At 53.7% G+C, this 17,622-nt stretch overlaps 2 protein-coding genes across 6 annotated transcripts in view; one reads left to right on the top strand and one right to left on the bottom strand.

The window, feature by feature from the left end:
- The window catches only part of LARGE2 (LARGE xylosyl- and glucuronyltransferase 2), a 50,159-nt gene extending 34,209 nt beyond the window's left edge, over nt 1-15,950 (bottom strand). For 3 of the 4 annotated variants that reach the window (XM_074997559.1, XM_074997552.1, XM_074997558.1), the window contains exon 1: nt 5,577-5,644. The gene's annotated coding sequence lies outside the window, so the exon portion shown is untranslated. Of the gene's footprint in view, nt 1-5,576; nt 5,645-15,830 lie in introns of those variants that run through there. The other variant, XM_074997553.1, reaches the window with a different exon arrangement.
- Nucleotides 5,757-17,226, top strand: PEX16 (peroxisomal biogenesis factor 16). 2 transcript variants are annotated; one of them, XM_074997569.1, is made up of 12 exons: nt 5,757-5,953; nt 6,798-6,833; nt 7,504-7,580; nt 8,450-8,583; nt 8,953-9,059; nt 9,627-9,707; nt 10,245-10,397; nt 10,698-10,770; nt 11,181-11,300; nt 11,649-11,713; nt 16,032-16,170; nt 17,090-17,226. In XM_074997569.1, the coding sequence occupies exons 1-12, from the start codon at nt 5,824-5,826 to the stop codon at nt 17,100-17,102; spliced, it is 1,128 nt and encodes a 375-aa protein (XP_074853670.1). In that variant the 5' UTR covers nt 5,757-5,823; the 3' UTR covers nt 17,103-17,226. The 2 variants fall into 2 exon arrangements, with proteins under 2 accessions (XP_074853670.1, XP_074853671.1); XM_074997570.1 differs by lacking the exons at nt 16,032-16,170; nt 17,090-17,226 and adding an exon at nt 12,684-13,699.
- Nucleotides 17,227-17,622: the final 396 nt, after the last annotated feature.

Genomic DNA, 17,622 nt, shown 5'->3' with positions numbered 1-17,622 from the left:
AGCCAGACCCCAAAATGCACAAGAAAAGGGAAATCCAGCAGTAAATATTTTCAGTGTATTTCACTTGAGCACCTTGGGACAACACTTGGAAAAAAATTACTCCTGGCATCCAACTATGAGATAGCAACAGATCATCTCCACTTCACAGGCATGGCACCGGAGGCACAGTGTGGCAAGGTAATTGGCCCATGGCCACACAAGAAATTTGTAGCACAGCCATAAGAAGAACCCTGGAGTTCTGAGTCCAAGTCATTTCCCCCACACCCTACCCCTCTTCTCACTGTTAGAAACGACTCTCTCCTTCTAGAGGTACAGGAGCCATGGAATAGCTGGGAGGGCTGCACAGCATGAATGAGATGCTTTGGCAGGGCTGGGGGAAGGGGAAAGCTTTTCGTAGGACCAGTAGGCCTGGACCCAGTCAGTGAGCTACTACCTGTCCAGGAGAGGCCCATGATTGTCTGGCAGATGGAGGTATAGAAGAGACAATACTTTACAATTTTCTTGTCACTGAGGCTCTTGTGCCCCACCCCCCCACCCCTGTCAGAAGCTCTGGCAGTGAGCCAGAGAAGATACTGCCTTCAACCTGATTCTTCACCTTCCAGATAAGACTTCAAGGTGAACTCACAAGCAGTTAATAAAGTTGTGGTGTAGTTGTCAGAACTCTGCTGTAGGATTTTTGCTGGCAGAGCTGCAACAGTGGAGCCAGGAGGAGACAGGATGTTCCCATAGTTGAAATTCTTCTTACCCCAGCAGGAGAAGCACCTCCCACAGAGTTGTTGGGCGAGAGAACATTATAGGAAGGGAAAGGTCTCCCTGCCAGCAGAGTTGATTGTGAGTTAATGAAGTTGGAAGCCTTGTCAGATTAATTTTTCTGCCCTTCAGGAGATGCAAGGCTTGACCACCTTCCCTGAACGAACTCCAGGCTCGTGATAAAACACCCGTAAAGAAAGAACTCCCCTTTTGTATCCTTCAGGGCTCTTTACCAAGCAAAGAATTGATGCAAATATTTAACCAGGACTGGTTATGTATTTTGACATTGTAAATTCAGGTCTCATCTTCCTTACTTTTCCTAAAAGATTATGACCAACTGGAGAATGTCTAGTTTCTTTTGTCTGGTGGCATTCAAAGAGACAGCAGAACTTACATAGATGATTTGGATGTATTTTATCAACTCTAACAGCTGGAAAAAAAAAAGCTGTCCCTAGTAAGGGGTCAAACACCATTCTCCACCCTCTCCAGTCCAGAGCTCTAACTACTTCCCCTCGCTCGGTTGCTCATGATAGGGACTCGATACCGATTAAAGTACTGGACTTTATATTGTCGCTGTCTCTAAGGGAAAATGCAATTTTTGAGGGAATGAGGGGAAGCTTTCATGCTCCCATCACCCACCCTAAACAAACAAGGCACAAACTTAGGCTTTCACCAGCAAACTCTGGAGTCCCCTTTAACAAAATAAGCCAAGCCTTAAATAGCCCTAGCTTGTGCCCAAGCTCCAAGATGGAACCCCTTCATTAAACCCCATCTCCTCGTCAGTGAGAGTGAGCTTGAGAAAACAGGCCAGTCTTACAGAATCTCAAGGTTCACCAAACCCAGGTATTGGCACCAGCTCTCTTCAGGAGGCTGTTGGTTCATGCACATCAAATAACTTCACCCTCCATGCTATCAGGTGGGAAGAGACGCACTCCCAAGGTCACTAGCTCCCTAGCTTTATGGACTAAAGCCAGCTGTTCCCAGGTAAGGTTTGGAGATCTGGCAGCATGTATAAACCCCAGAGCTCAGGTGTAACATGCACCTGTAATCTGGTCCAGCTGCAGCTTCCAGTTTGTTTCAAGGTGCCACACCTTGCAAAACATGGTCTAAAGCCCAACGTTAGGGGGACAAAGGCCTGGACCACACAAGCAAAAGGACCTAAAAGGAAAGGGTGCAGTTATCTTGCCAAATGCTGGTGAAATACAGCTACTACCATCTAAGCATCCAGGAGCAGATGACAATCCAATCAGCATGGACAACTAGAGCCCTTCCCTTTGGAGTGGGAGGTGTCAAGCACAGCATAAAATACGCATTTAGGACATCAAGAGTGGTTCTATGGCATTTAATAGCCCCATGCAGGATTTAGTTAAAATATCAAATTCAAGCAGGCTAGAGAGGGCGGTAGACAGACAAAATAGGGAATTATAATAACTTGTGTTAATAGATTATGAAAGTTTCTTCTGCTTCCCCTCCCCTTGGAAAATCCCACTCCCCTCATTTTCCTGTATTGTCTTCTGGTGTCTCTTCTCATCTCAGACTGGAATGTCCTCAGGATAGGAAGCTTCTCATGGTAAGTTTGTAAAACAGACTGGCTTTAATGTGAACACAGTACACTCCCTATCTGTGGCATTAGCCTGTTCAATGTCAGCTACAACTTTTGGCAGTGGGCTCTGCTAAAGAAGTGTAATCTCTAACTAACTATCTCTGCAGCAACAGAGAGCTATCACTTAAGATGGAAACTCAGTCGTCCACACAGAATGGGGAAGGGGAACAGGAGGTTACAGGACATGGAATAATTCAGATGAATAAAGAGTTGGATACTTGAACCATCCTCCAGTGTAGTTAACATACAGCGGGAGAAGCCAATTGTGTCTTAGTTAAATGATGTTCTGATGATGGATTATCCATAAGAAACATTAAGACCGTAAGGCATCTGGGTCATTTAGGGAAAGGGACCTTTCCAAAGAAATGCGGAAACAACCAGCTGCTTCTACTCATAAAGGAGCAGCTCACATCAACCTTTTAAGAGTCCAACTAGTCAAAACTGTTTAAACAGGATCATAGCTGGGACCTGTGAAAAATTCACAGCCTGGTAAGATTGATGCAGGGCAGCCTCCCGCCCCTGGGGTAACAAAGAAGAATGGGGGACACCGCCAGGTAAGGTTTTAAGAAGGCAGCCAAGACCTGGGAAGGACAGAAAATTATAACTAGTTTAGGACTGGCTGATCCCTGGCTAGTAACATGAAAACTCAAGCGACTGCTACTCATGCCCAATTGCTGCATTTCAAAAGGCACCATTCACTTCTGATTCTGGAGAACCAGCAAAGCATCTTACTTGAAACTCATTCATTAATTCAGGCAGATGTAGGACTTTATAGGAGAGATAGCAAAACAACAAATACATTCCTAATGATTCGGCTAGAGAACACAGGGATAACTGGGGGATCAAAAATGAAAAGTGTTGCCTACACAAGCAATATCAAACATCAGGAGCCAAATAATGATAGCTATAGACCACAGAAGGATTTCTGGAAAAGGCTTTCTGCATGAGGCAGATCCCACTTCTCTGTAACTGTGCTCCATATATAAGAGGTTTTAGTTAAGCAAGCCACTGTTCTTAGTCAAGCAGAAATCCATCTCCTTAGCAATGGATCCTGTACCAGTCAGAGACAGGAAGGGTATAGGCACCAAGACACCGAAAAAAGAAGAGCTAACTGAGCATTCCCAAGCCAAGAGGTCCAGGGCTCAGTGTGATGGCTTGTATCAGTCTGTGCTGCTCCAGTTCTAATGCACCTTCACAGAAAGGGTGTAGCATTTGAGTCAGCACAGAGTCCCAGCTATGACATCCTCAGCCTGCTTCAGGCCACAGGTCTTCCCTCTCCGTTCTAGAGTCACTCAGAGCATGTGCTCCATGCAGTGTGTCTGGTACTTTTCCCATTTAGCTCTCACTAACATTAAAGATAGAGTACAAGGAATCACTTCAGAAATTGGATTATTAGAGGTTACCCAGCATTGAAAGCCTGCCAAGGGGATGCCTTCCAGACCCCTGAAGGACAATGCAGGTCCTGAAAGCTTGGTCATGTCAACAGCACTGCTGTCCAAAATACTTCTGAATGCACATTTCTGGGCCTGTCTCAGATGACCCTCTTTATTTAGATTTGAATTAGAAAGTTTCTCCATCCAACCTTGCTCCCTACAAGATGCCACCGTGAATCAGGCCTTCTATTCTAGCAAGGGCTTGTGCATCAGGGATTAAAGAACTCTCTAAATCTATAGGTTATCCGGAGCACACAATTTATTCCAGAACATGCATGGTGAGCTCACAACTAAGCCAGGAAAGAGATCACTTACTCCACACAAGGACTCTGGGCACCTTTCTTCAACTGCCCCACTTTGAGACTCAGAAGACTATAGGGAGTGGGATGGGTCCCACACTACTGAGCAGCCAAACACCAGCTGTAACAACCGAAGACAGCATACCCTCAGGCCTCACAGGATACTATCCCACCTCTGCTAGAGGGAAGGGCCTCCTGCCTACAGCTGGAACTAAGCCAATCCATTGGCCACTTCTCCACATCTTACAAGTATTAAGGAGACAATTCCTCCCAATAAAACAAACCCCAAGAGCCTGGAAATCCAATGGAGTGTTTCCATTACCATTTAAATACACACCCATGTTTCACTAAATGAACACCTTCTCCCTAATGCTACGCCTTGGTGGCAGTTGCTTTACTTCAAGGGGTATAACCTTCAGGCTCCTGGACGTTGCACCACAATGTCATCTGAGGCGCTCCTGGCCTAGGTGTGGTGTGGTAACTATAAGGTCAGTCAGTCTCCCAAGGAACAGTCTAATCTGACAGAGCCTAGCCAGCTAGAGCACAGGTTGCTGGAGGCAGAGACAACTGGAGGCACTGGGAGGACATAGCACTGACTGGACTGGTTGTAGTCTCATACCAAGACTAGTGCAGAGTCTGCACTCTCCTTCCTACTGCCCAGCAATCACCTGAACTGCAGCCAAGGGGCTCCAGTACCCGACAATGTCCATTACTCAAGCTGAGCAGTAAGAAAGTGTTTTTTTTCCAGGTGCCCCCACTCCTGCAGCTTTACCACACGTCTTCCAGGGCAGCAGCTGCATCACACACTTTCACTCACACCCATGTTCTCCCATCTCCCCGCGTCTATCCTACCCCAGACCGCCTCTCCATTGCCTTCTCTCCCACAAGCCCCCTACCCCGGGAGGTGCGCGTGTTTACGGATCCAGAAACGGCGCCGAAGTGAAGGGCCCGAAGTAACCCCCCCACCCGTCTCTAACAGGGCCCCTAAGTCAGCCACCCCCCATGGCCCTGCCGCGCTGCGGTACCAGCAGAGCGCTTCGCACCTCACCAGCTCCCACGCCCGCCGGAGTCCCGCCTCCGTGACTCGCTTCTCCGCTAGTCCCAGCCCGACCGCCAGGGGCCCGGTTCCACCTGCCGCAGACCTAGGCGGAGACCGCCCGCCTGGCGGCGAAGGAGAGCCGCGAGAGGGCAGGACCGAGCCACCCCGGCCTGAATCCAGCCAGGGACAAGGCGTTGTTGCCGTTGCCGTTGCCGCCGCCCGTCCACCCCTCCCCGGCCCGACGCCGGAGGACCCCATTGCAGCGGGGCCGCTGCCTCGGCCCGGGCAGGGGAAGTGCCCCAGCCGGCGGCTCCTCGCACAGCCGAGCCCAGCCGGCAGCAGCCCCGTCCCGCAGGGAGAGAGGGAGGGAAGAAGGATCGGAAGCACGAGGCTGCCCCTGCTCGCCTCAGCGCCAGCCTCGGGGCACCCCACCCCACCCCAACCACCTGTACCTGAGGCCGGCGCGCTGCAGCTCGCGCCCTCTCAGCCCTTTAAATCACCTGCTCCCGGCCGCTCCGCGCTCGATTCATCCTCCTTCCCGCTCGGTGCTCGACTCAGGAGCCTCGCGGCAGGGCGCCCCTTGGTGCGCAGACGCAGAGAGAGGCGGGGGGAGGGGTGCTGCTCTGTGCGCAGGCGCGTCGCGGCTCCGCACGCGGAAGTTGGCGCGGGGAAGTAGTGGCGCGTCTTGGACGGGGAGCCATGGCCGCCGCCGGGCCCCTGGGGAGCTTGCGGCGCCTGTGTCACCGCTACCAGGAGTACGTGCGGCAGCACCCGGCCGCCACGGCGCAGCTGGAGGGCACCGTGCGCGGCCTCTCCTACCTGCTGCCAGGTACCGGGGTGGGGATCTGGGGGGACCCAGGAGTCCGGGCGCCCGGGAGCTGCAGGACATGCAGGGGAGAAGAGCTGGGCAGGAACCCGGGCGTCCTGCCCGCCGCCGGGCCCCGAGCCCGGGCTGCAGCCTCGTGCCTGGGAGCGCCGCCTGCCAGCGCCCCGCCGCTCTCAGCCAGCCCGGCCCCTGAGACAGCGGTGCGGGGGGTGTTATTGCTCGGTCACGAATTGCACTGACAGGGCCTCGCTCCGTCGTCACCTTCGCCTGTAGGGTCCGTCTGCTTTGCCTCGAGTTACTAAGGTTGAGACAAGGATGGGCTTTTATCTCTGCGAGTCACACGCTGCTGTGCAGCAGGATCCGGCAGCTCTGAACACAGGCCTGTGGTGGAGGAGACAAGGAAGGTCCGTGCTCCATGTGCAGCTGGCTCTGTGCGTGGCAGTTTAACAAAGTGTTAAAAAAAACAAGTCAGAACGCCTGGGTTAGAAGAGTTGGGCGCATCACTTTTGGTCTGTAGGACTCTGAGAAATAGAGCATTTCTCAGCTTGCAGGACACCCACTGGACCTGAACAGCTACTGGAAGGATGGAGAAGATAATAATAAAGCCTCATGGCCGGCATGAGGGATAGCAATGGGAAGGGAAGGGAGTATCCTGATTTTTTTTTTTCAGGGCTGGAGAACACTAAACTTTGGTCTCCCTTAGGGATACTTCAAACTATTTTACTAAGCTAAGAATTCCTTTCCAGCATTCATTGAAGTAACTGTTTCCCTGTGAAGCAGTGAGTGTGGTGGTTTTCAGCACCATGACAGACCCTCCTCTAATATTTCTCCTTTCTTTATTTCTCAGGTCGCTTTTCTGATTCCCATGAACTTTCTGAGCTTGGTACGTCTGGTGGTGAATTGATATGTGGCACCAGAGTTGTGCTGTGTAGATAACTGTCAGACTTTAGGATGGGCAGGCCAAATAACATTGTACCAGGAAAAGAGGCATAAGTCTGACAATGTAGTGCTGCTGCTGACTGGGATTATTCAGTGGCTGCTGTTTTCTAATGCTCCTGCAAGTATTGCTTCAGCTTGGGCAGGGTGAAGCGAGACATTCCTTTGGGTGTGGTGGAAATGTTTATTTCTTTGCCAGCTCCTTTTCTCCAGTTTGTTAACTGTGCCTTCCTGCACCAAGTAGCAGGGGATGATCTGGTGCTTTGTACCAGCTGATGTTGGAATGAAACCAAACAGAGTGGCTAGGTTACTAAATTAGCATTGGCAAGAAACTGGAGCAAGATCAATCTGTTTCTTCCCCCCCCCCCCCCCCCCCCCGACTAGGGTCAAATTCCTGGAGCACAGTCCTTGCTCAAAACTCATTCCCTTAATGCCACTAAGAGGAAAGTTGCCTCTCTCAACCATTGAGCCTCTTTGTCTCACCCCTTCAGTTCCTCAGTGAAAGATTTTGCTCCTGAATTCTCTGCTTCAGCTGTATCCTATGACTGGGTGTGGGATGGTTCAGTCAGTTGTCTGTCTCTCTTTCCCATGTGAATCATTGTCTTCATCTTCCCCAGTGTACTCTGCCTCCAACCTCCTGGTGCTGTTAAATGACTGGATCCTCCGAAAGGAGCTACAGCAGACCTTGCCTGTGGTAAGGCTCTTCTGTGCAGTAGGGGGGTTGGCACATGCATTTCCCATGCTTATGTGCAGAGGTTGTGCTTCCAGAAATATTTTTGTAGAAGCTGCTAGGCCAGATTCTAGTCCTCCTTGTAGCCCCTTTACACTACTAGACTCTGGTGGTGTAAAGCAGCTGGAACAGCCTTCTGACTATCTGGCATGCGCTAGCACTATGTTGCTCTGGTTTCAGCCCTTGGCCTAGAACAGCTGAGTTATAGCCTGGGCCAAACTAGGTATTGAGAAGCCCAGAATCTGGGATGCACAAAAGAGTTAAAGTCACCTTTGTCCTTCCCCTTTCCTGGGCTGCAACTCTTGTCTGATATAATATAGAATCAGACCCCTTGTGTCTCCCTTTATGGCATTTTATGCACAGTAAAACAAAAGAAAAACAAACCTTTCCTGCTTCTTTCTGGTAAGAATTTCTCCATAGCCCAAGCCTGCCTTCAGCTGTCACTGATAAGAGTTCTATCAGAAAGGCCTCTCTTCTGCTAACTGCCTATTCTCTGGGCTTGGATGTGTTCAGGCCCTGTGCCAGCTGGAGGATGTCAGCCTATAGGCAGGGTTGCAGCTTTATAGTGAGAGAGGCCCATCCAGTTCAACATTCTCTTGGGCCTTTCAGTGCTGAAGGCCAGTTGTGAAATGAATGGGATCTCAGGCAGTCTTCATGATCAGTGGGCTCCCTCGAGAAAGGAAATCTGCCCGTTCTTCCCAGCAGTCCCCAGGATGATACTCCTTGGTTCACCCTGAAAGGAGAACTTTCAGACTGGGCTGGACTTACACATCGTGTGACACACCCCTAGAACCTGCTGCTTCTCACCCTCTGCCCCTCTTTGTGTTTTGCAGTCACTACCTCAGCAGAAGTTGCTGACCTGGCTGAGTGTGCTCGAGTGTGTTGAAGTCTTTGCAGAGATGGGGGCTGCCAAGGTCTGGGGTGAGATGGGCCGATGGACTATCATTGTCCTCATCCAGCTGGCTAAGTGAGTGCTCTGGGCGGAGGGTCTGTGAGTACAGAATGGGCCATGCAGAGGGCTCTTTGACCCAGGCTTGTGAGCATCCAGCAGCTTTGAGCTCGTGGAAGAAGGTGGTGCAGACTAGTTCCCTGAGGCTGTGCATGTTTGGGGGTGCTGCTGGCAATGGTAAGGCATTGCAAAGTCAAGGTGCAGCAGGGAGCACCAGTGATGAGCTATGTCTGTTCCTATGAGCTCAGTGGCTGTGGGCCCTGTTTGCTCAGTGCAGAGCAGTGGTTGTGTGGTCCCTGTCCCCTACGGCTGCTGCCTCACCATGTTGCTGGGTTTCTGTAGTGTATGCCTGATGCTCATGGCTCCTGGCCTGTCTGTGCCCCACAGAGCCATCCTGCGCCTCCTGCTCTTGCTGTGGTACAAAGCTGGCATCCAGACATCTCCTCCCATCATACCACTGGATAGGGAGCAGCAGCAGCAGCTCCAGCCAGAAGGTGAGTGCATTGCACTGGGATTGCCTCAGCGTCTTGCCACTTGCCAGACATTGGTAAGTTCAGCCACAGGGAAGGGAACGTGTCATCACATTAGCCCTGGGCAGCATGGAACCTGTAAAAATTCCACAAGCCAATCCTCCAGTACCAGCCTTCTCCCAGCGTGCGTCTCGCTAACTTAACAGCGCTGCTCTCGTAGACTCTGGGCCCTAATGGGCCGAAGCTTGGCACAGCAAAGAGGTCTGCAAAACTGGCTAGAGGGGTGGGGGGCGGGGGCCCAATGCCGCAGAAGCAGGCTGCGTACGTGACCATGTACCTTCCTGCACTGTGCTCGCCTGGGCTTAGTGTTAACAGGTTCACAAAAGCCAGATTGAACAGCTGGCACAAGGAGGTGTCAGACACACACTCAGGTTGGCTGGCCTCATGCAGTTCATACTCTAGATAGAGTGGAGGAAGCTGCAGTGAGAACTTCTGACACAGCAGAGGGTGCTCCTGGTGCACCTCAAAAAATGTTAACAGTTGCAGGGAAGTTGCAGTCCTGGCCTCACTGTGGTGCCTCTGTCTTGGCAGACAAGGAGGGCAGGTTGGCAGGGAAGGAACGGACATATGTTGGGAAGCGCTCCAGCCGCGTTGTGAGGTCCCTTGAAAGCAGTAAGTACCTCTTCCTGCTCAGCTTGTGTCCTGGCACAGCCCCTTGCGCTTGCTGGGTCTGCCTTTGCTCTGTGGCCAAGCTAAAGATTCTTCTTGGAGCGTAACCAGTAGCAGCTGGCTGGCTTACCCAAGAGGGTGCTGTTCCCATCCCTGGCTTGTTTCTGCCTCCCTGCCCCCTGAGACCAGCGGGCCTGGAGCTTGTTCTTGGCCTGACATCATGATCATTTCAGTCAGTCAGTTACCTGTATCACAACTGTTCAGGTCCTCATGCTTTGAAATAGCCAGATCCCCAGGGAGGCCTTCTCCGAGTGTCTGCGCCAGCTCATAGGGGAGTTCCCTCGGGGTTGGCTGTGGCCACTTTCTTCTTGCTAGGGAAAAGCCAGAGCCACAGCTCTACTGTGTGACTGTAGCCCCTGGAGTTCTCCCATTTCCATCCCCATCCCTCCCCTGGGCATCAGTCAGAGGCCAGCATCGGTGGGTTGGTGCTTGGGAAAGGCACAGTCTGTGTCAGAAACCTTGTCTGCAACTCTGTTTCAGCCCCAGCCTTGGAATCCAGACGCTGGGGGTCTCCCCAGCAAAGGGAGGGAAAGCAGAACCGAAGAGCAGAGGAGATGAACCAGCCTCCCACCCCTCTGGGGCTTCAGGAAATAATTGCAGAATCTGTCTACATCACCCGGCCTCTCTTCCACTGTATCCTAACTTGGCTTTTCTCAGTGCCTGTGGTGTGCCTGGTACCCAACCAGAGCACTACGGCCTCAGCGCGCAGCCTTCTATGCAGCTGGTCGTGAGTGAGGGGCCCTAGCCGCAGTCCCTGTATGCTCAGCTACGTGGGCTAGAAGAGCAGGTCACCCTGGCCTCCTCCGTGGGGCCTTTGCAGCACTGACCTATCAGAGCTCAGCAGCCATTGCCTGGCAGGCTTGGTAGGGCTACTTGCAGGGTCCTTTTGGCCAAACACATCATCTCTCCATTCCTTGACCTCTCTGTTCTGAGTGTTGAGTTTAGGTGTGTGGGGCCAGAGATCGTGGAAGCCCTGGCTCCTCTCAGGAATCCTGGATATCACAAGGTCAGTTGGAGGAGGTTGTCTTAGGTTTCAGTGGTGCTTGGGTTCCATTTGGGCGTTTTGGGGCTGAACTCCCAGGCCTGTCTGTCTGCATTAGCCCTATTTGCTCCCCTGGTGCCCTGTTGTTCTGGGCTGCGTCAGCCCTTCCGGCAGGAGGAGTGGGTTGCAGTGCAGGTGAGAGCAGTCAGTTGAGGCAGCGAGAAGTCTCACGCCTGCATTCTGAGGATGCACCCCTGCAGCACCTATGCTCTGCACAGTCCCCAGCTGAGCAGTTTGCCTTTCCTCTGAGGAGCAACGGGGAAGCCTCTCAGTATTCCACTTCATGGAGCTGAGCGCTGCGGGGACTAGATGCTAGATAGAACTCCCCTGCCTGCCTGCAGATCTGAGTTAGCTCCCTGCCCTTCTCTTTCCAGCCTGAGTTTACTGAGCGATATGAAAGACCTGAATAAGCGTGAGCGGTTGGAGATGAGACGCCGAACCATCCTCCTGCTGTACTACCTGCTGAGATCTCCTTTTTACGACCGATACTCAGAGTAAGGGGTCCTGCTGGCTGGTTTCTCAGTGGCCAGTCCCCAGCAGGCTATTTGATGGACCAAATCTTTGGTGCCTCTCCTTAGGGTGGAAGCCAGAGTGAACTCAGGCTCTTGAAGATCTCCAGCATCTTTCACTCTGACCTGCATCACTGTGGTTTGCTTAATATCCTGACACAGCCCGTTGTGCGGAGCCAGCAGTTTGGGGGTGCCAGCTAGTCAGGAGCTGCAAAGCAGCTGAGCCAAGAGAAGCCCCGATCCCCCAGCTGAAGAAGGGGGCCTCTCTAGTGTATTTGGCAGACTGGAAGGTGAGGTAATTGCACTGGACTTACCACACTCTCTTCCCCCTAGGGGCCGGATCCTGTTCCTGCTCCGCCTGCTGGCTGATTACGTTCCTGGCGTGGGGTTAGTCACGCGTAAGTAGGCAGCGGGCCTGGGTGCATTCTCCCTGGAAGGGGCTCCAGCTGGGGATGGGATGCATGTCACAGACTAGAACGTGGAAAAGCCCTGAGGATATTTGCCACCAGAACACCTGCTGTTAATGCTCAGATGCTGGTTTCAGTCCAACCCATGAGGGGTTAAATGGTTTAAGGACTTACTCCGTGCTGGTAATCATTCAAATACCCTGCAGCTAGAGCTGGCTGGATTCCAGTCCTGGGTGCCCTGCACAGCTCTGCCAGTGCACTTCAGACCTGACCTCCAGCACATGCTGCCGTGCAGATCGGGCCGTGTCCCCGACTCAGCTCTGCTCATGCCTGCGTCCCATCTTCAGCCACCCCCTAAGCACCGAGCTGTGCAAAGCACAACACCGAGGAACCCCTCTCCAACGTGCTACTGGGGCCGCCTAGCCCAAGGCAGCGGTGGGTGGACTGTAAATTAAAGCATAGAAACCATCATGCATCTCTCTAGCACCTCTTCCAAAGCACTTTACCATCTACAAACCGGAGTGTCCTCTGCTTCCCTGCTGAGGCACGGCCTGCGCCGGAGTGGGCCGCAGAACCAGCGTAACTGCAGCTTAATCAGGAACTGAGGGAGACGGTGTCTTTGCCGCTGATCTTTGGGCCACTCCCCCTTTCCTGGGCCATGGCTGGGGCTCTCTTGTCCCATATGGGCAGAAGCAAACCCTGGGCAGAGAGGAAACCCTTCCCACTGCAGAGCTGTCAGTGGTGCACTTGTTGGCCCTGTCCAAGTTCCAAGGCTTAGTGTGGGTCATGTGAGTTTTGTCCTGCTCGGTGCCCAGCAGGCACAGTGCCACTATTGAGCGTGGCCCAGCTGGTGATTTTCCTGGGGGAAGAGCTAGGAGGCTGTGGGCTGGGATGGAGGGGCAGAGTAGTACACAGTTGTCCCCACTCTGGCTCACCTGGGTCCTCTGTTCTCTCATTTCAGGACCAATGATGAACTATCTGCCAGCCTGGCAGAAAATCTATTTCTACAACTGGGGCTGAGGTGGGAGTGGTCCTTTGCTGCTTTGAGCACGGCTGGCTCAGAATGGGAACGGTTGTCTCTGGGGAGAGCGAGCTGGCTGGAGAGATGTTTCTGGTGGATTTTTTTTTTCCAGTTAAACCATTGATTAGAGCCTCCCATTATCCAGGGGCTTGTGCCCCCCCCACTTTTTCTTCTTTTAAAACAGTTAGCTGTGAACAATGGGCATGATGGGGGTGAGAACTTTGCTACCCCAGCCCGTACCATATGGTGGCTTCAGTGCTGGTCCAGGACCTCTTTTGTAAGCACTTGGTTTTTGTATGGCTACATCATAATAAAGTCAGGCACTGGCACCAGTGCCTTTCGGATGGTCCGTCTGCTCAGAGTGCTGGAAGAGACCCTGGGCCTGGCTTGCATTAACAAGACCTTTTTCTCCTGCCTCAAACTACTGGAGAGCTCTTCTTGCTGAGGAAGCTGGCTGTGCTGAAGAGGCAGCCTGAGAGCCTATGTCCTCCCAAGATTTCTCCCGTCTGAGTTCTCTGCCCTCGGCTGCAGTTTCCCTGCTCACAGCAGGTCATTCAGGGGTGTTCTTCCCATACAGGACGGCTAGTTCAGTTCCACAACTGTATGGTGGGGTAAGAGAGCATTGCAAGGCAAGAGTATTCTGCATCTCAGGCTGCCGGCCAACTGCCCCTCACTATAGCTTGGTTTGGCAGTAAGGGCCATTCCCTGTTTCAGGGCCTCTCCCTTATTGCCATGGCCCCCATCGGTTTCATGTTCTTCAGTGCTCTTTCCCCTGGAGGATGCCTGGCTCCGACATGCCCACGTGCTGCTCAGCTGGTGTCTGTCTTCCCCAGGCTGGGACTCTTGGTGGTTGGCTCAGGCTGTTCAATTTCCTGCAGCTCTCCTGGGGTACTGCACGCCACAGCCTGTACATTGCTTTCCAGCAGCTAATGTGCACTAAAAAGCCTTGGAGAGCAGCTGCCAGCCACAGTGGGGGGTGGGGCGGGCCCCTGGGGGGGAGTGCAGACAAATCAATTCAGCAAACATTTACCAATGTGCACAGTGCAAAGTTTAATGGCCAGGGCCCAGCTGAGTCTTGGAGCAAGTACAGTGACTGGGGTGGTTAGTAGCTTTGCTGGCTGAGGAACAGTAGAGGAAAAGAGCATCGTTCTGCCAAAACAATGCATGGAACAGCTGGGAGTGGTGCAAACTCCAGTTCGCAGAGCTTGAGGTGTGGTCTAGTCCTGAGTTTCTCATGCCCAGCTCTGATGATGCAGTCTGCCGCATCCAGCCTGGCCCATGCCTGGTTTTCTCTAGGCTAGAGCCTGACACTAGAGGAACCATGGGCTGCCAGGAGTCCCTGAGTAGTGCTCCCCTGGTTATCAAATGCCAGCATGACACGTCAGCCAGAAGGCGGTTCATGGAGTGGGCCACAGACTAGAGGGCTGAACTGGTGATAATGCACCTATTTAAAATAGCCTGGGGGCAACCAGCATTTACTGTGGTGGGTGCAATCGACAACTTGGCCTTCTCACTGGAGTGGGTGGCTTGATTGTAATGGAGCAGAAGCAGCTGTGTGCCCTGCAAGGCTCTCAGCTCAACCAGCAAGAGAAAATGTGGAGCTCCAGGGCTGCTCCAGCACAGCAGGGGACAGCCCTTTTGGAAAGCATCATTCGTGCAGTATACTTCAGACACTGCACAGGGATAAGCAGTGACAGCATCTGGTCCAGACTGCAGCAGCATAGTGATTTGGGCTGGGGCCCATGCTCCATTCAGGCAGAGGTGCCTTGTGAAGGGAGAGGAAGGCAGACATCACCCAGCCTCGGCAGCTGTGCAAGGAGGGATGGAGATGGGGAAACTGCTGCCGAGAAGATGCAGAGCAGCAGAAGTGAAGATTGTGGGAAAGAGGCAAACATTGAGAGAGTTAAATAAGAGGATGGCAATTTGAATGCTACCAGAACAGACCGGGCTCTCGGGGAGCTCACACATAAGCTGCGCATCTGGGCCTGCCAGAGCCATGCTTACTAGACGCCCTGTCCCTCCAGATAGATTGCCAGCCTGACAAGTACCCATGCAAGGCTGCTTAGGTCAGATGTGGAAGTCATGGATCGCTGTGGGTCTCAGATCCTGAGAGCGTGTGATGAGCAGCAGTGGTCCAAGAGCTGCTCCCGCAGCAGACAGACAGCCGTTTTAAACTGGCGTTAAGGGCTGGCTCCATGCTGGGCTCCAGCCTGGTCCAAGAGGCTCTCAGCACCTGGTGGTAGAGGCACTGGGGAGGCTGAAGGGGGTAGATGGTGATGTTGCCATCACAGTTACATTCAAAGGAGATAATATTTTTTGCCCAGACACCTACACAGTTAACATCTGCGTCATCCCCAGCTTGACGCTCCCTGCCAGGCTTGCCTCGGTGCTCTTCCTCCAGGCCTTGCCTTCTGCTGGCAGCTCCTGGTGGGGCAACTGGCACTCTTGTTGGCTCCTTTTGTGATGTCACTGTACGGAATCATAGTGTCCTTTTGTTCCATCAATGAAAAAGAATAGGCTGGGGTCAATCTGCTTCCCCAAGGACATGAGCTCGTTGGGCTGGGCCCTTGGGGCAGCATGAAGCTGCACCTGCTGCTGCCGCTCCTGCTGGGGACCGTGCTCTCTGTGCCACTTCTCCAAAGGTAACCCAGCCCCTGCAATGTTTGTGTACACTCTCCTCTGCCTCCCCCAGAACACAAGCAGGCGACAAATGAGCTGAGCGGAACCCATGGTCCTCCCCTGCTGGGAAGTGAGGTGGATCCTGGAGGGCAGGCATTAAAGCTGAGACTAAATTGTCCTTTTGGATCATGCAGAACCAATGCGAACAGCCTATCAGCCACCCACCTGCTCCATCCCAGGGGGCACCTTTCCCTTCAGCACCTGCCTGTCAATGCACCACTGCAAGCTGTACAATGCAGCCTGCTGTCTTAAGGGAGGCTAAAGCACATACCATTTTGTCCACACTAAAGGCATTCATCGAACGCGTGTAACGTGGCCGAAGCAGTCTGTTTCCTGGGGCTGCGGCGTTGCTCGACTTCAGCGCTAACCCTGGTCTAGCTCACACCAAGGCCAAGTGCAATTACTTACCTTTTCATTCCAGCCCCGCTGCTCTGTTACGCCCAGCGTCCTGAGTGCTGTTCACAGGCTGAGACAGGAGCTGGTCCACAGAGGGATGAGCTTCAGCTGGAAGGCTCAGGCAGCCCCAGCCCTCCCCCTGGGAGGAGACTGCAGAAAACGGCTCAGCCCTTGGACTCTGCTGGCTCCGCTGACCCTGCGTTTCTGTTGCAGGCTCAGCGACTCAGTCGCCGAGGATTTCACTGCTCCCCTGGAGCTTCCGCAGCAGCACTTTGGCCTGGTGGATGGTAACCAACTTACTCTGCTCTAACCCCGTCCCGGGGACCCAGCCAGTTGCCATTCAGCCTCCACAGTGAGCACAGCAGCAGCACTGCCTCCTGCCCCAGCAAAGGCGAGGCCCCGCAGGCAGGGAACAGGAGAGAAAGGAAGGCTCTCGTTATGCTGGTGCGAGGGGAGAAAGCAGCTTCCTCAGGAGGTTCACAGATCAGCAGGGGGCACCTCAGCCTTGTGAGCCTGAGTCTGCAGCCTTGCCCTGTGCAGGGCTCCTTCCAGGGGCGAGGACAGGCTTCCTAGCCGTCACTTAGTGAGCCTGGAAGAGCCTGGTTTGCTGTGAGTGGGATCCCCTGGAAAGCCTTGTCAGGGCTCAGCTCACCTTCCGCAGGGGCCAAGGAAGGGTTGTTATTTACCCAAACACTAGCCTGTAGGAGCCAGTTCCAGCTGAGGCAAGCAGCCCTAATGCTGCTGCAAGCCCTGCAGAGGAAGGCGCTGCTATTTCGAAGGCTAACCTGGGTGATGCACAGCCTCGCTGAGCTAGCAGGGTCTCCACCACTGGCAGCTGTGGCTCACCACGCAGCCCACTGGGCAGAAGTCCAAACTGCAGCTTGCCCCCCGGCCCCCAGTTCAGCCGGCCACGCTGCGGGGAGCCGCCAGCCACCGCCACTTTCCACTCACGCGCACGCACACTTGCAGTGATTCTACCCCTCCCCGTGCTGGGTACTTGCCAGGCCCTTGTTGCCTGGCACAGAATCGCCTGCTGGTGCAGGGTGATGGCCCTGCTGGACTAGGAGCAGCCCTGTCCGGGTGCTGCCTCTGCCCAGGCTTGCTTTTGATAGTTCACACACCAAACGTGGGAGGAGGGCGGGAGGCATGCAGGGGAGCGCAGGCCCCAGACTTGGATCGTTAGGCCCTGCAGGCCGTGTCTGCACAACAGAGGCTGTGTTGGGCCCAGCCTGTCCTCCCTTCTCCCTCACCTGCTCTCTGTCCTCCTGCAGATTATGGCATTAAACCGAAGCACCCCCAGTTCCAGACTCGGGCACCTCGGAAGCAGTCAGCAGACCTGCACCAGGCACACAAGAGCAAACGAGATGAGCCAGACTTGGCAGAGTATTATTATGACAACGTCCTCTGAGCCGCCCATGGACTCGCTGCAGTGGGGCCTCCATGAGCCCCAATGTCTAGACACGCCAGTTCCGGCCCTGTGCGCCAGCTGCTCCATAAAGGTGCACTGTACAGCAAGACAGGCTGAGGGGCTGTGTGTGTGTGTTGGGGGGGGGGGGGGGGGCGGAAATTAAGGCTGAGGGCTGCCCGCCCCTGTGCCACACTTCTCCCCTCGCTCCCCTGGCTGTTTCTTCAGCTGCTGGAGCGGACGTAGCTGAAGACGTAGCCCATACTGAAGGCTGCCTGGTGCCAACTGAGTGTCGGGGTTGGGGATGCCAGACAGAGAACTCAGTCCATAGAATGTCATCCTGGGCAGCTGCCAGGTAAGCTGCTCTGCCCTGACCCTCACGCCTCCTAGGGCTTGATG

Source organism: Carettochelys insculpta, chromosome 6, assembly GCF_033958435.1.
Source record: "Carettochelys insculpta isolate YL-2023 chromosome 6, ASM3395843v1, whole genome shotgun sequence".
In the NCBI taxonomy this organism is placed as follows: domain Eukaryota; kingdom Metazoa; phylum Chordata; order Testudines; family Carettochelyidae; genus Carettochelys; species Carettochelys insculpta.
The sequence above is the reverse complement of the archived record's forward strand: the minus strand, read 5'-3'. Positions and strand labels throughout refer to the sequence as shown.

What these genes read in the sequence shown, in the direction of transcription:
- PEX16 (XM_074997569.1), top strand. Translation starts at nt 5,824, where the DNA reads ATGGCCGCCGCCGGGCCCCTGGGGAGCTTGCGGCGCCTGTGTCACCGC. An exon ending in GCAGCAGCTCCAGCCAGAAG is followed by an intron (nt 9,060 to 9,626) that starts GTGAGTGCATTG and finishes CTGTCTTGGCAG; the next exon opens with ACAAGGAGGGCAGGTTGGCA. An exon ending in TTTTACGACCGATACTCAGA is followed by an intron (nt 11,301 to 11,648) that starts GTAAGGGGTCCT and finishes TCTTCCCCCTAG; the next exon opens with GGGCCGGATCCTGTTCCTGC.